Source organism: Oncorhynchus mykiss, chromosome 6 (genome assembly GCF_057628025.1).
Source record: "Oncorhynchus mykiss isolate SJ-2025 chromosome 6, ASM5762802v1, whole genome shotgun sequence".
Classification (NCBI taxonomy): domain Eukaryota; kingdom Metazoa; phylum Chordata; class Actinopteri; order Salmoniformes; family Salmonidae; genus Oncorhynchus; species Oncorhynchus mykiss.
Window position 1 is genome coordinate 65,146,378 of NC_143027.1, and position 14,847 is coordinate 65,161,224.

The window sequence follows — 14,847 nt, forward strand, 5'->3', positions numbered from 1 at the left end:
ACTCCATCCTCTAACTCTCCCTAATACCACCACTCCATCCTCTAACTCTCCGTAACACCACCACTCCATCCTCTAACTCTTCCTAACACCACCACTCCATCCTCTAACTCTCCGTAACACCACCACTCCATCCTCTAACTCTTCCTAACACCACCACTCCATCCTCTAACTGTCCCTAACACCACCACTCCATCCTCTAACTCTCCCTAACACCACCACTCCATCCTCTAACTCTCCCTAACACCACCACTCCATCCTCTAACTCTCTGTAACACCACTACTCCATCCATCCAAGAGTGTTGGGGTTCTCCACCACCCTCCTCCTTCACTCCAAACAAACCAGCAGAGAAAACGAAAGGCTTCTAGTCACAACATCTGGAACTCCCCAAGTCCCCCATCTGACCGCCACAGCCCCCAGTCACTTTATCTTAAACCCTCCAGGCTCTAACCACAATTTGTCATCTGTGCTCCCATTCAGACACAGCCCATTTCCACCACTCACAGTGCAGTATCTCTCAGTTAGTAGACCCCTCCAACAGCACTATACTGAATGGTTTATATGGAATATGCATGGGATCCAGTGACAACGCATCTGTTGCTCTTATGAGTTTGTATTCTCATTGTCATCGTGTAATAGCCAGCTGTGGGAAAAGACAACAATAGATCCGTGTTATCTCCAACTCATGGCCTGTAAGTGTTGACATTAGCATGTCTGTATAAAGGTTTGTTTGGTTGTGATGTGGGCAGCGTTACCTTTTGTTCCAGCGTCACGGTGTATTCTGGTGTATGTACATGTAGAACTAGGAGTGTCACATTAGATGCATACATCCCTCCACGTCGTTTAGTCGCTTGGCTATATTTGACTCATGACGTCTGGGCTCATGTCAACTGCTGTCAAGTGTACCACGGCCCTAAGCCTTCCAGTCATAGTGAACCTGACTGATGGGAGTGGGCAGCCCTGCACTGTGCTGCTCAGTGACACACACACTGGCCCTGTTCTCATGCCCTATGTAGGAGAGACAGGCCCAGTGCCCAGTGTCTACTGCCTACTGCAGGCTCCAGGAGACACAGCCAATACACCACTCATGGAAGGATGCCCTCACTAAGCACAGAGCCTCTCTACACTGACCTTTGCCCCCACACTATTCATCCAGGGAAACAGGAAGATATTTGTCATGTTGTATACAGTCAAAGGCTTTGAAACTCTTAATTTTATACATGTCATACTCCTGAGAGAGATGGAACTGTGTAGAGGGAGCAAAGAGAGCCATGGGAGTTTTTATTCACAGCAGGCGTTTTTAAAAGCCCTTCTAATGTTGGGCTTGGCGCTGCTAAGCTTTTTCCTCTCTGGACTGTATCTTCAGAGGTTGTTTATTGATTTGCACTTCTAACCTTTTTACAGTACTTTCTGTGTTTCTTGGACATGTTTTTGTGTGTGGCTTTCAAAAGCCAGTGTGTCTGGGGTGGGCTTGGCTGACCAGAGCAAAGCAGCAGCATACTGGTCACGACGCTTGGATCTGGTCCTGAGGGGAGGGGTGGCGGTGGTAGTGGTTGGGGAGGTAGGAGTGTGTAGAGCTGGGCAGGGCAGGGCAAGTTATAGAAGGGTAGGGGTGGAAAAGAGAGAGGGAGGGAGGGAAGGGAGGGACAGAGGGAGAGAGGATGTATAGAGCTGGGCAGGGCATGGCTTTAAGGGACAGAGGGAAGTAGGGAGGAGACAGGAAGCTCAGGGCAGCCAGAGAAGACCTCTCCTTGTGGGGTTGATAGTGGGTGATGTAATGGCATTAATCTCCTCATGCCATCTGACAACCAGTGTGACTCATTGAAAAGTGCTAATTCTGCTGAACTGTGACGGGGAACCAGGCATCTTCGGAGGCCAGGGCCCTGGATTAATTAGGCATGCTGGCATCAAACTCAAAGCTCACACATTCTCCTCTTCTTCTTTACTAGAACAGAACAGAGCACTGTTTGTGTTGTTTATCTGATGCTCCAGTGAGTCAGGACAAGAACTACAGGCCCATGAACACCACTCTGTCCCCTTTCCTCCTGGTAGTGGTTGTAGTGGATGTCCCCAGGTGGCCACACTAACCCAGGTGTTTTCTCCTCTCTCTGCAGATGAACCGGCCCATCCAGGTGAAGCCAGCCGACAGCGAAGGACGAGGAGGTAATTAACCTTCTCCTGGTTGTCCCTTCCCTCTTTTCACCCCTACTCCCTCCTTCCCTCCCTCCCTCCCTTCACCCCTTCACCCCTCTCTCCACCCCTCCACTCCTCCAACCCTCCACTCCTCCATCCCTCCACCCCTCCATTCCTCCGCACACCTGAATATTCTGCTCTCAGTAGGGACACACTGGGAGTTTGCAGAGTAGCCATTAATATAGGTCACTCGCCTCTATTGACTTCCCATCTGTGCCGGGCCGGACCAACAGAGAGAGGGGCTGTGTCAGGTTCACTGTCACTCTGGGAGGTTCAAAGTCGAGTGAGGAGTGGGAGGAGGAGAGGCTGGGTAGGGATCTATCCCTCCTCACTGTTCTCAGAGTGACAGCTCAGCCTGGTTACAGATGAGTACCACTGAGAGTCAAACCCCCCTTCCATGCACCTCCATATCCTTCCTCTTCCCCCCTCCTCACCCCCACACAGCCACACTTCAGAGGTCCTGAATAGGCTTTACCAGTCAACACCAGGACAGTCATACCCATCCACTTTGTACTGCCAGGTCAATCGTACAACTCAGATTTGTTATTTTCACAACATATAAAATGGACAGAGGAGAGAGTGTAGTTAGTAGTCAGACATGTTTATAAATGATCCGTGATTTTGGGTTTAGGCCTTTGACACCAAATCACAAAACAGAATGAAGGTTTTTACACAGAGCTGAAGAGCCACCCGCCAGCTTGGCCCTAGCCAGAATGACTGTGTGATTGACTAGATCATTCCAAAGCCATTTGTAACATTATCGGGGTTAATGCAGATTAAGCCAGTTACAGATTTACATGTGGCATAATTACATCTAATAGACCCAGTGTGCGTCTACATTGTGAGGGTCAGATGCATTATGTGTATCCCAGCCTTCTGAGTTACACCACAGCCAGCCAGGGTAAGATTAGACCCGGACTGAGCCAGTTTGGTGATTTACGTGGTCAAGATGTATGAATCAGCCGGCCCATTTCCCTGTTCCCTGACACACAGTCACTCTCCCATTGAGATCTTATTTTTGTCACGGCTCCACTTTAATTAACGGCCATCTAAAAACAGGCAAAGTCTGACGGACAAGACCTGGGCGGGAGCCAATCGGCATTTTCACGGAGATAAATTGGATCTCTGGTTTAAGGGAGGGAGGATGGATGGGCCCCGATATCAATTACTACTCTTTCTCTAGCCGGAGAGGAGAGGAGAGGGGGAGAAAGAGGAAAAATACAGACAGAGTGAATGAAATACAGAGGACTCTCTATGCCAGCCATCCCAGTTCTGTTCTCTAGCTAGCCAGTCTGTCACAGGAACATTGTGTTGGGGACGACATACAGGGTATAGGACACGGCGTGGCGCTGAATGAAATGTGAGCACAACGACAGGCCAGGACCCAACATAGATACAGTATCGAGCGTTAATGGCAACAGGAAGTCATCAGACAGGGCAGGCAAGTAAAGCGTAGCCTCGGCTGACAATGAAATTAGATTTACTGGCCTCGACTTAAAGGAAAACAGACAGCCCTGGGTAGGAAAGGGATTCATCTCTCCCGCTCTCTCTCTCTCTCTCTCTTTCTCTCTCTCTGTGTGTGTGTGTGTGTCTCTGTCTCTGTCAGAGTAGATAGAGTGAGGCCGACCCAGCCAGGTAGACAGTATTCCCACCAGGGCCCTAGCTGTAGACTGGTTAGCAGTGGGACCAGCTCTTGCGTCGAGACTTCTGCCCCCATGGAATGGGGAGTCGCGCCGAGACTTCTGCCCCCATGTCATGAGGAGTCGCAAAAGGTGTCTTGGTTACGTGCTTCTGCAGGCATTACGGCCCATTAGTGGGTTTAGATACGCTGGTACACCCCCCTGCCTCCCTCTCCCTCCCTCCTTCCTGCCTCCCCCTCCCCCAGAGAGCTGTCTGCTCTCCAGGGATAGAGATGTGTCAGGAGCGCTAGTAAAAGTTTGGCACAGGAACTGAATGTGGGACCAGACGGCGCATAATCCTACAGATCTATTGGCCCATTGTGGATAGGAAAACTAATTTTCTTGGCCCTCTATTAGAATGACTCATGGGTTGTTTATTTCTCCTTTGCATTATCAAATAGAATAGGAGAATGGGATGGGAGGAGGATTTTCAGACTTGAAATCTATTGTCACTTTGCTGCTCTGAGTCAACCAGCACCCCTCTCCCCTCCCCTCCTCTCCCTTCAAGTCAATCTTTATCTCTTGTGCTTCAACCCAGCCTTTATTTTCAACTTGATCAAGTCATAATTTCAATTGGGAGATATAGCGATACAATGGAAGCAGGGTGACTCTGCTCTTCTGCTATGTGGACAGTGCTTGAAGGGAAAGTGTCTCATATCTCCACTTTAAACCCAAGCAATTTGCCTCAATCCAAACGGGGCTGGGGAAGTGGATAGAGAGGGGAGAGATAGAGCTAGTGATAGAGAGGGCTACAGAGCGAGGTCCAGAGAGAAAAAGAGGGAGTGAGGGAGACGGAGAGTTGGGGTCGGCAGGAAGAGGGAGCTAACGGAGGGTGATGTGGGTAGCTGAGCGAATCTCAGCACTAAATCATTTGGGAAGCACCCCTTCCTTATCTCCTCCTCTCCATCTAGGAATCACTTCCATCTGACCTTGTCTGCCGCTGTGTCTGTGAAGAAAAGATGAAGCCATGTTATCTATGATTGGAGATGGCCATTATCTAAACACAATCTGCAGGCTGCAGGTCCCACTCCTCCTGTAGCCATCCAGCCATGGCCACCGTAGTAGAATGGAGAGAGGATGGTGGATCAGTATCAAGCACTCTCTCTCCCTCCCTTTATTTACTAGGAGAAGACATTCTCTCATTACGCTTCTCTTACACACAAGCACCTCCGTCCGCATTGACCTTTTAGTCCTCTCTCCATGCTCTCTCTACAGCCGTGTTAACCAGCTCCAGTCCTCCAGTACCCCCAACAGCACACATCTGTGTTGTAGCCCCGGACAAACTCACCTGATTGATGATTAGTTGGCAAGTTAAATCAGGTGTGGTTGTCCAGGGCTACAACACAAATGTGTCTGTTGGGGGTGCTGGAGGACTGGAGCTGTTAAACACTGCTCTAAAGTCTATGTTGATCTTCTGTAATAGACGAAACACACCGGACCGACGGCCGGCTTGGAGACAGCTAAAAGTCTCCCTCTCTTTCTAGATTTGCCTGTTTGCTTACCTCTCCCTTCTTCAACGTGTCCTTTTCCTAAATAATTACCAAGCTAATGTAGCATTAAAGTCCCACCGCTCTGAATGTTTTCTTTCTAATAATGTAGAATTAGAGTTCCACCATTCTGTATGCGTCTACCTGATAATGTATCATCAGAGTCTCTTGGTATCTTTACATAGTTTCAGTTTGACTAGAGCGTGTATCAAGGTTCGTAGTTTCTGTCTGGGTTGCACTCGGCCCTACGGCATCCTGAGGAGCTATCCTTTTTTTTTGCTCTGTGTTCGTCCTTGCCTGGGCGCTTCCTTGTCTCAGCGTGTGTCTCTGAAGGATGACCCCAGTCTGGGAGGTGAGAGATTGACAGGACCTCAAGCTCTTGTGCGCTGTGCTGTCATGCCCCACCCAGCAGATAGGGAAGAGTGAGGGCTGATGTGTGGCTGTTGCAGCAGGCTGCCAGGCCGCTGGGGAGGGGCTGTCTGGAGGCACCTCAACACCCACTGAGGACCGTGCTCCACTTTACATGCAAATGAAGCCAAAAGATCTCTCTCCGCCTTTGGACACGAAACATGCAAAACTCTGAAAAGTCAGAAAGAGCCCGGCAGGGCGGTACACACCCAGTTTGTCAGAGGTTCAGGGAACACAGCGTAGTAGCTCAAGGTTGGCTGGGCATTAAATTAAATTGCTTGGTTACAGCATCTGTATGATAGGACCATGCCACGAGAAAACATACACCCAAATTATATTAGGAAAAATAAATTACGTTTAAATATTTGGACAGAAATTGGAACAGGCAATTTCACAAAATTTCTTCCGTTGTTCTGTGATCGTTTTTGAAAGTCGCAACGAAAGGTTTAAGGCCTTCCTTGTGCTTCTGAGTAAATGAAAGTGACAGCTCTTGCAGTATGAGTAATGCATTTACAAGCAGGAGGCCTGGATCCTATCATTATGCCTGATACAGTGACAATTTGAATATTCCTTCCCTTTTGCTGATTCTATTTACCGCCTCACTATGTTGAATAATCTTCTGGCATATATCAGATTAAGCCTATCAGTAAAGAGACTATGGGTCTGCTCAGAGGCAGGGCCAGTCAGATGTATCTTCATCAGCATTACAGCAGGACAGGCTGGAGCCGGAGCTGGGGTTGGAGCTGGGGTTGGAGCTGGAACTGGAGCTGGGTAGGGGGCTGGGACTGGAGCTGGAGCTGGGCATGGAGCTGGGTCTGGAGCTGGCGTGGAGCTGGGTAGGGAGCTGGGGATGGAGCTGGGCATAGAGCTGGGTCTGGAGCTGGGGTGGAGCTGGGGATGGAGCTGGGGGCTTTATATAGAGCTGGGGTATGGGGCTGAGGAACAGGGCTGGAGCTGGGGATGGAGTTGGGGATTGAGCCTGAGCTGGGGCTGGAGCTGGGCCTGAAGCTGGATTTTTTGTATAGAGCTGGGGTACAGGGCTGAGCAGGGCTGGAGCTAGGGATGGGCCCAGAATTGAAGCTAAGCTGGTGCTGGGGTTGTAGTAGACCAGTAGGGCAACAGTACTGGGGGCTGTATATAGGGCTGGGGTATGAGGCTGAGGAGCAGGGCTGGGGCTAGGCTATAGCGTGGGGTCTGATCCCACCATGGCAGAGCCTTTCAGGCAGCAGCCGTGTGCCATGCAGCGTCAGGTCCTATAATGAGCCCATCAGCACCATAACCCATCTGATGTGTTGCCTGAAACATTACTGTGCATTTGAAATGCACCCAGAGGCCTAGCAGGAATATTTTATCGTTGGGTGCAGCTGTCCGTGCTTTCAGAGCACAGCACTCACATACGCTCGGCGTGAGCAGCAAGTGATATGGCAATGAGGCCGCATTAAAAAAACATGTCAACCACTGACACTTTAGTCGAGCATGAGACTAATTGTTTCTAGGGTGGCATTTACTTGCAACCAGAAGGAAAAACCTTAGCTAAGTAGGTTTCTCAACAGCTCATTCCCCACCCGGTGAGAGAAAGAGAGTGAGTGAGAGAGAGAAAGAGAGGAAGACATAGAGAGAGGGAGGGAAATGAAGAACCAAGCCAGACACACTGCACCCTACAACAAAAGGTAACACTTTAATTCAGAGAGAGAAGCATCAATCTTGACAGCATATGGCATCTGTGCAAAATCCATTAATTTTTAATACACCGGGCGCTGGAATGAAAAGGCTTCCTGAGACAAGCGATTGTCAGATGTCAGTTGTGTTTTGATAACTTTGATCTTCTCTTCTATTTGCATTCCTAAAATGGGGCCGTCCACATGCCATCTCAGACTGGACATGCCATCTCAGACTGACACAGCCCTATATCCCACACAATTACTCCTACCTTCAGTCAAGCAATGAACAGCTGCGGAGAGAGAGACGAGTGGAGGATAGTGTGGGTAACTGTGTGTGCGTGTGTGTGTGTGTGTGTGTGTGTGTGTGTGTGCAGTCAGTTGGACAATGTAGCACACAAACCTAGCTATCAACCTCTCTCCATGCCTGTTTCTCATGCAGACACTCATGCTTCAATGTAAAACAGTGGGGAGGAAGGACCTTGTCGATTACATGGGCGGGTGCTGAGTGGAGCCTCATTCACAGTACAGATCACCTGTTATAGCAGGGCTCATTTACAGACAGGGGTAAGAGGGCTAGGATCTCTCTGTGATAGATAAGTATGGAGGAGAGGGGTCAGACAGACAGTCGGGTCAAGTAGCCCCGCCATGTCAGTTAAATCCTAAGTGTTCTGCATAGTGAAGCATTCACTTGAGTCTGGATGTAAATGCAGGATTGTACTTTAACTGTATTCTCATTGATTTTCCCCCTCCACACACACTTTTATGAAGAACTCTCTCAGTCTGTTCTGGAGGCTAGACATCTCGTTATGCAGAGTAGTGAGCATCGCTGGTTATTTATTCATAACCATAAATGCACTTTAAAAGCCTCCGAGTGGCCATAAGAGTAGAGAAACCTTGCAGATCCAATAACGCGCTGCTTTGGAGACAGGTGCAAAATGGACTAATTAATAGCGATTCATACTCTGGCCAGGGTGTGCGGTGCGGTGGGCCGGCCGGCCGGCTCGGCGAGAGGAGAGGAGAAGAGTGCTTAGGTCAGGCAATGAAAAGATATCGGCTCCAAATTCAATATTCTCGCTCCGGCCGTTCCTCCCTCCCAGAGGAGGGCTCAGAAGAGTTCTCACTCTCCTGTAACGCTTTCGCTGGGTGTCATCTATTTCTTCAGTTTGCATATTTGAAAAGTTCATTACCTCACTCATGGCTAGTTAATTAGCCTTGTAAAGCTATCATTAGACCTCCTCAGGCCCCGGTTGGAAATTAGTCTTTGTCCCAAAACATTAAGATGCCACAGGAGGCCTGTAAAAGTGCACTTCTACCATTAAGGCCTGATAGTGACACCCCAATGAAACGTCTGATGACAGAGAGAGAGAGAGAGACAGTCCAAATGGAGTCAGGTGTGTTCTAGGAGCCACTCAAGTCTCACCTCTGCTCTGACTCATTCCAGACAAGCACCTGTCTTGGACTGTTCTGTGAGCTGAAAGCTGTGACTGCATCCCGGCTGAGACCCATATCCTGTCCTCTCGTGGTCTAGTCCCCATCCAGCCGCTCCCCATGACCACACACTGTGTACCCTGTTCTCGTCAGGCCTATCAGGCCAAATAGAGGAGCTTTAATGAGTAGAGAGATGGCTGTGTGACGGTGACTACTGTATTTTTTAAGAACAAATTCTTATTTACAATGATGGCCTACTGGGAAACAGTGGGTTAAGTGTCTTGTTCAGGGGCAGAACGACAGATTTTCTACCTTGCCAGCTCTGGGATTTGATCCAGCAACCTTTCAGTTACCATGTGTATGTGATCAATTTGATTTGATTTGATACACTGACACAGCCTCACACGGACCCAGCCTCAAGTCTCAAACGTCATAACCACGGCCCAATACTCTAACCACTAGGCTACCTGCCGCCCCTACCGTAGATGAATGTGTAGGAGCAGGAGAATGCGTGAGGCCAGTTATCACAGCAGATGGTCATGTAGGAGTGAGAGGCTGGGGCCGTGGTCATGACGTTTGAGACTTGAGGCTGGGTCCGTGTGAGGCTGTGTCAGTGTATCAAGTCAAATCAAATTGATCACATACACATGGTTAGCAGATGCTATTGCGAGTGTAGCAAAATGCCTGTGCTTCTAGTTCCGACAGTGCAGTAATCTAACAATTCAAAAACGACCTAATACACACTGCCTAATACACTCCCTGTATGGCTGGGTCCGTGTGAGGCGTGACCAGATGAGCGTGATCGTGACTAGCAAGAGGGCTTCCACTTTAAGATAAAGCTCAGACACCTCCAGCTATAGGAAGAGCGGCACGCCATCGGGCAGGCTGGCAGGGCATACTGATTATGCATGTGCTCATTTGTGTGTTGAAGCGGGGAGCATTTTAACTTTACAGGAATGTAACAGGATCTGATGTTCCCCCCAGCTTTATTTTTAGAACAACTGTGTCTAATGGTACCTGGCAGGTACAGGAGGTGTCACATCTGTCCAGGGCCAGGTGATGCTCTCGCCCCTCGCCTTCCCCCCACCGCTCCCTCCCCAACGCGGTCAAATGACTCACGTTGAAGATCAACAGAGTCGTTTCCAATGAACTCGTTTTCCTCTCCCTGCCACGTTACATCAGTTCTGGGGATGGGTTCTTGCTAGTAGTCATTCCATTCCACAACACAGTCGAATAGGAAATGCATAATGTAGAAGAAGGTAAAGAAGATGAATGTTCTGTCTAATGCCAGGGGAGATTAATTAGAAAAATCCTCCCTTCTGACCGGCCAGATCTGGAGGTATAGAAGCCATACATCGTAGTCACAGCGCCCCTTTCTGGCCAGCAGGACTAGCCGTGTCAAAGCGGACGATGGAGGGGAGGGTATAGGTCAACATAGGATACAGCTTTACAACATACAACCCAGGGAACACTATACACTGTATACTATATACACTACTATGCTATACTGGAGCTCTTATCTTCATGTATTACTGCTGCTTGACAGTAACAGCACTCCAAACAACATCTGTATCAAACATCACCCAGACACTACAGGCAGCTCTATCTACTAGAATAGTTCAGTGGAGACAGGAACATGTCTTCCTCCCAGGGAAACCACACAACAACAACAACAACAACAACAACAACAGAACACACCAGTGTGCCTGATGATGACAGGGAGTGTTTTGAGTTTCCTGCTGAGGTGATCCTCACAGACTCAGCAGAACGGTGCCATCAGCTGTAGCATTTGTTTGTGTTCTCTCTCCTTCCTTCTTTCCCTCCTCTCCTCCTCTCCCCCGGTTTCCCTCCAGAAGACAGGAAGCTGTTTGTGGGGATGCTTGGGAAGCAGCAGAGCGAGGAGGACGTCCGGCGGCTCTTTGAGACCTTCGGCCAGATCGAGGAGTGCACCGTCCTGAGAGGGCCTGATGGGGCCAGTAAGGGTCAGCGCCTGCCCACACACCTCACTTCCTCTTTGCCTCTTTACTCCCTCTCTTCTTATCTGTCTCCTTCCCACTGTCTCTTGCTCTTCACTCCCCTCTTTCTCCCCTTCTCTTTCTCTCTCACACACTCTCTCTCCCTCTATTCCCACTTTCTCCCTCTCCATCTCTACTCTCTCTCCTTCTCCTCCTCCCTCTCTCTCCCCCTGTATATTCCCTCACTTTACCTGTCTCCTTCCCGCTGTTTCTCGCTCTCTATTCGCCCCTTTCTCTCTCTCTCACTCTACTCTCTCCTTCTCCTCCCTCTCTCTCCCTCTATATATTCCCTTACTTCACCTGTCTCCTTCCCACTCTCATCCACTCCTTAGCTCACCCTCCTCTTCTCCCCTGGCCATACCTTCCACTTACTGTTCTGTAGATCCCTTTCCACTTCTTTCTCTCGCCTTCCCCTTATACCTCCCCAACACATACAGCATCACACCTCCTTCCTCTCACCTATCTATCTTTTCTCTCCGCACCTCTCGCTCTTCACTCCCTCCTTCTCCAGCTCTCCCTTTGTAGTCCCCATTCCTAACACCATTCACTTTCCCTAGGCTCGTACTCAACAAACACCTTGCAAACACCTCCTCCTCTTCCCTCCAACTCCCTTCCTCCTCCTCTTCCTGTTATCAGAAAGGCGGAGGGGTGTAATTATGTTTGTTTCCCACATCCCTGTCACCCCTCCCTAGAGACATTTGTGGACAATGATGTCCTACTGTAAATAAATCAGTCTGTCCCTGGATTTTAGCACTGCCTGCCACTCACGACAAAAACAGTAGAGCAGTATTTACCGAAACACAACAACAGCCCAAATGCTATGAAGTCCATTGAATCATAACGTGAAAGATGGCTATGGATTTTTGATTCAAGGATTGTTCTTAGCCAGCAGTGTGTCTTCCTCCTATTCTTTAATGGTTCTCTCTCATATACTAGTTCACAAGCTTTGTTATTTCCTCTGATAAGCAGCGAGCGTTGGGGTGCACTCTCTCTCTCTCTCTCTCTCTCTCTCTCTCCCCTACCTCGCTCTCTCTCTCTGTATCTCTCTTTCTATTGCCTGTGATTTATCCTCCTATATTAAATGGCTGAATGTGTGAAATAGATGTGTGAGAAGGTAGGAGGTTTGATAATGTGCAGCTTCCATGTACATTCAAGAGAAAGGCTGGCTATAATGAGCCATGTGACTATCGGTGTGAACATCTGCTCTGCTCTCTGTTGATCCGGGCTCTATTGCTCTGCGTTGCCCAAAGGCCTGCTCCCTGCTCCCTGCTCCCTCTCCCCGGGCCGCTCCCGCTGCCTGCCTGGCTCTGATTGACAACCCACAAAATGAAATAAGCCCAGCGCTGTGTGCTCCTGCTGGGTCAAACGGGAACCAGTGTGCTCCCTCGTTCACTTCTTCCCTCTTTCACTCATTTGCCAGCCACTGTAGCGCTCCTCTCTTCTCTCGATACTACTCTCTATACCCTTCTCATCACCAGTTTCACATCACCAGCTCTTTTCTTCATCTTGCTTTATATCTATCTACATTGTTGTGCTAAGATCTGTAGTTGTGTACCATAAGCATAGGTGTTGTCTGTTTCTTACAGACTGTCCCAGTTGTTTGGCCCCCAGGTGACTGAGAGAAGGGTTTGACTGACTGCTCCGACCAGAGCCAGTTGTGCAACAATCCCATGGCATCGTTAAGGAGACAAATCACTTTGGCAACCACAGTACCACTAGACATGGTCCCATCAGTCAAATGAAACAGATCTTGAAATTGACAGTGCTCTCTATTCCATTATGGAGCCTTTGTCCCCTGTTGATGTAAATGTATGCCACTCGGAGGCTTTCAGCATCCTTTCAACCCAATAAAAAGGCCAAGAAGTTTGACATCCATCTCTGTATGGCAGCCCTGCTCAAAGTACTCTCAAAGTGAAACACTTGCTGCCAGAGTTGAATGGAGCGAGGAATTGTCAGGAATATCAGAGAGATGGCTTTTAGGTCTATAATTAAGTTGTGTTATAAATGTCATCCATTCTGCCTGATGGAATTCATGCATACATATTATTTTCTCCAGGAATTCAAAAGGCAGCACAGAACCTCCAGCTAGCTTGAAAGTAATGCAGTCTTTTTTTCTTTCTTTTTTTCCTTCTTCCTATTCTCAACCATCACATTCAAAAACCTTGACTGACTGCGCACTACAATTTATGAGTCTAGCTTCACTTCCAATTCTTTAGAGAACTTCATGCTCCGGGTCCTAAACCTATCCAGGTTTTTTTTTTCTAGGTCAGGGAAAGCAAGGCTATACACACGGCGCTACATTCGCTGCCTCAGTCAGTGGGGGGCGTTGAGAGCCCCATGTGTTTAAATGCATGTTGTTTGCCGAGCGCAGCGACTCTCAGCCTGCCCTGCCTCCAGTCGAGCTGAGCCGGGACACCAGGGCTTAATCACTGCCAGGGCCAGCCTTGTTAGCTAGGTGGAGGTTGGGGATGGAGGGAGATCACCAACAGTATACCATCTAGGACCTGGAAACGAAAGCTGGGCTCTTTGAGTTTCCAGAACAAACTCTCCCTTTATTATTTCCACTACAAAGGTTAAACGCTTTTGTTCCCTCAAACAGAGGCGCGCAATCAAACGTTCCCCCAGACGGCTGCCGCCTCCCTCCCTCGCTCCAGTTGGAGGAAAAAGGGACCTTTAACTTCCAAAGCAGAGGGGAGTGCCAGAGAAGGGAGAGTAAGGGGGCCACGGTGAAATCAAAGCCCTTTGTGACTTGTCTACCAACCACTTTTTAGTCATGTCTCCTGCCTTTATATAGCATCTGGTCTGAACACATACTAACTTATACTCGTAGCCGTCATTAGAGTTCCCATTTACGTTTAGAAAACATTATGTTACATTAGAATCACATTTTCACATCTCTACATACAACATTGATCATGTTGATGGAGCACAGATTGCCAAGGTGACAGGGGGAAACTGTTTATATGCAGCCAGTGTATGTAACTCCATCCTTGGCCACATTTGATTTGGTTGAGGAAATGATTCATTTGTCTACATTGGGCTGCTGAATGGCTGTTTTAGAATGCCTAAGTGAATGGGCTGTCTGGCTGTGTTTCTCTTGGGTGTAGCTATCAGCCATTGTAATTTAAATGAATCATCTGTGCCCCTGCGGGGAATTGATGATGAATAAATGTATATAAACACTTCTAATTGGATTGTTGAAAGCTTTCTAAACGGGTATCAGCTGTTTTTAAAAGCTAGGAAAACGCTGTCTGCCTTACACACTGGTCCTGCTCCGGTAAGAAAGGTCCATATGAATCCAGATGAGTTAATTACCTATGTAGTTAATTAGCTATCTAGTAACCAGACACGAGCTGCCTCCAGAAGACAGGAGTATGAAGGAGTCTAAACTAGAAGAAACCGTTGAGCATAATATGACTGGGATGAAGCCTGCAGTAAAATGCACCTATGGAAGTTAAAGTGCTCAATGTAGGCTCATTTAAATATACAGTAAATCACTTTTAAACGGTCAAACATTTTTATACAGTACAACACTTTTATACAGTACAACACTTTTATACAGTACAACACTTTTAAACAGTACAACACTTTTAAAATGTACAACACTTTTATACAGTACAACACTTTTATACAGTACAACACTTTTATACAGTACAACACTTTTATACAATACAACACTTTTAAACAGTACAACACTTTTAAACAGTACAACACTTTTAAACAGTACAACACTTTTAAACAGTACAACACTTTTAAACAGTTCAACACTTTTAAACTGTACAACACTTTTAAACAGTACAACACTTTTAGACAGTACAACACTTTTATACAGTACAACACTTTTAAACAGTACAACACTTTTATACAGTACAACACTTTTATACAGTTCAACACTTTTAAACAGTACAACACTTTTAAACAGTACAACACTTTTATACAGTACAACACTTTTATACAGTACAACACTTTTAAACAGTA

General features: G+C 47.8%; 1 protein-coding gene across 28 annotated transcripts in view; it reads left to right on the top strand.

Annotated features, from left to right (window-relative positions):
- The window catches only part of LOC110526357 (CUGBP Elav-like family member 4), a 177,367-nt gene that overhangs the window by 120,432 nt on the left and 42,088 nt on the right, over positions 1–14,847 (top strand). For 16 of the 28 annotated variants that reach the window (XM_090238618.1, XM_036980700.2, XM_036980701.2 and 13 more), the window contains exons 3-4: positions 2,113–2,161; positions 10,708–10,836. In XM_090238618.1, the coding sequence (XP_090094744.1) occupies positions 2,113–2,161; positions 10,708–10,836 (178 nt within the window). The remainder of the gene's footprint in view (positions 1–2,112; positions 2,162–10,707; positions 10,837–14,847) is intronic. The other 12 variants (XM_036980705.2, XM_090238613.1, XM_090238619.1 and 9 more) reach the window with 2 other exon arrangements.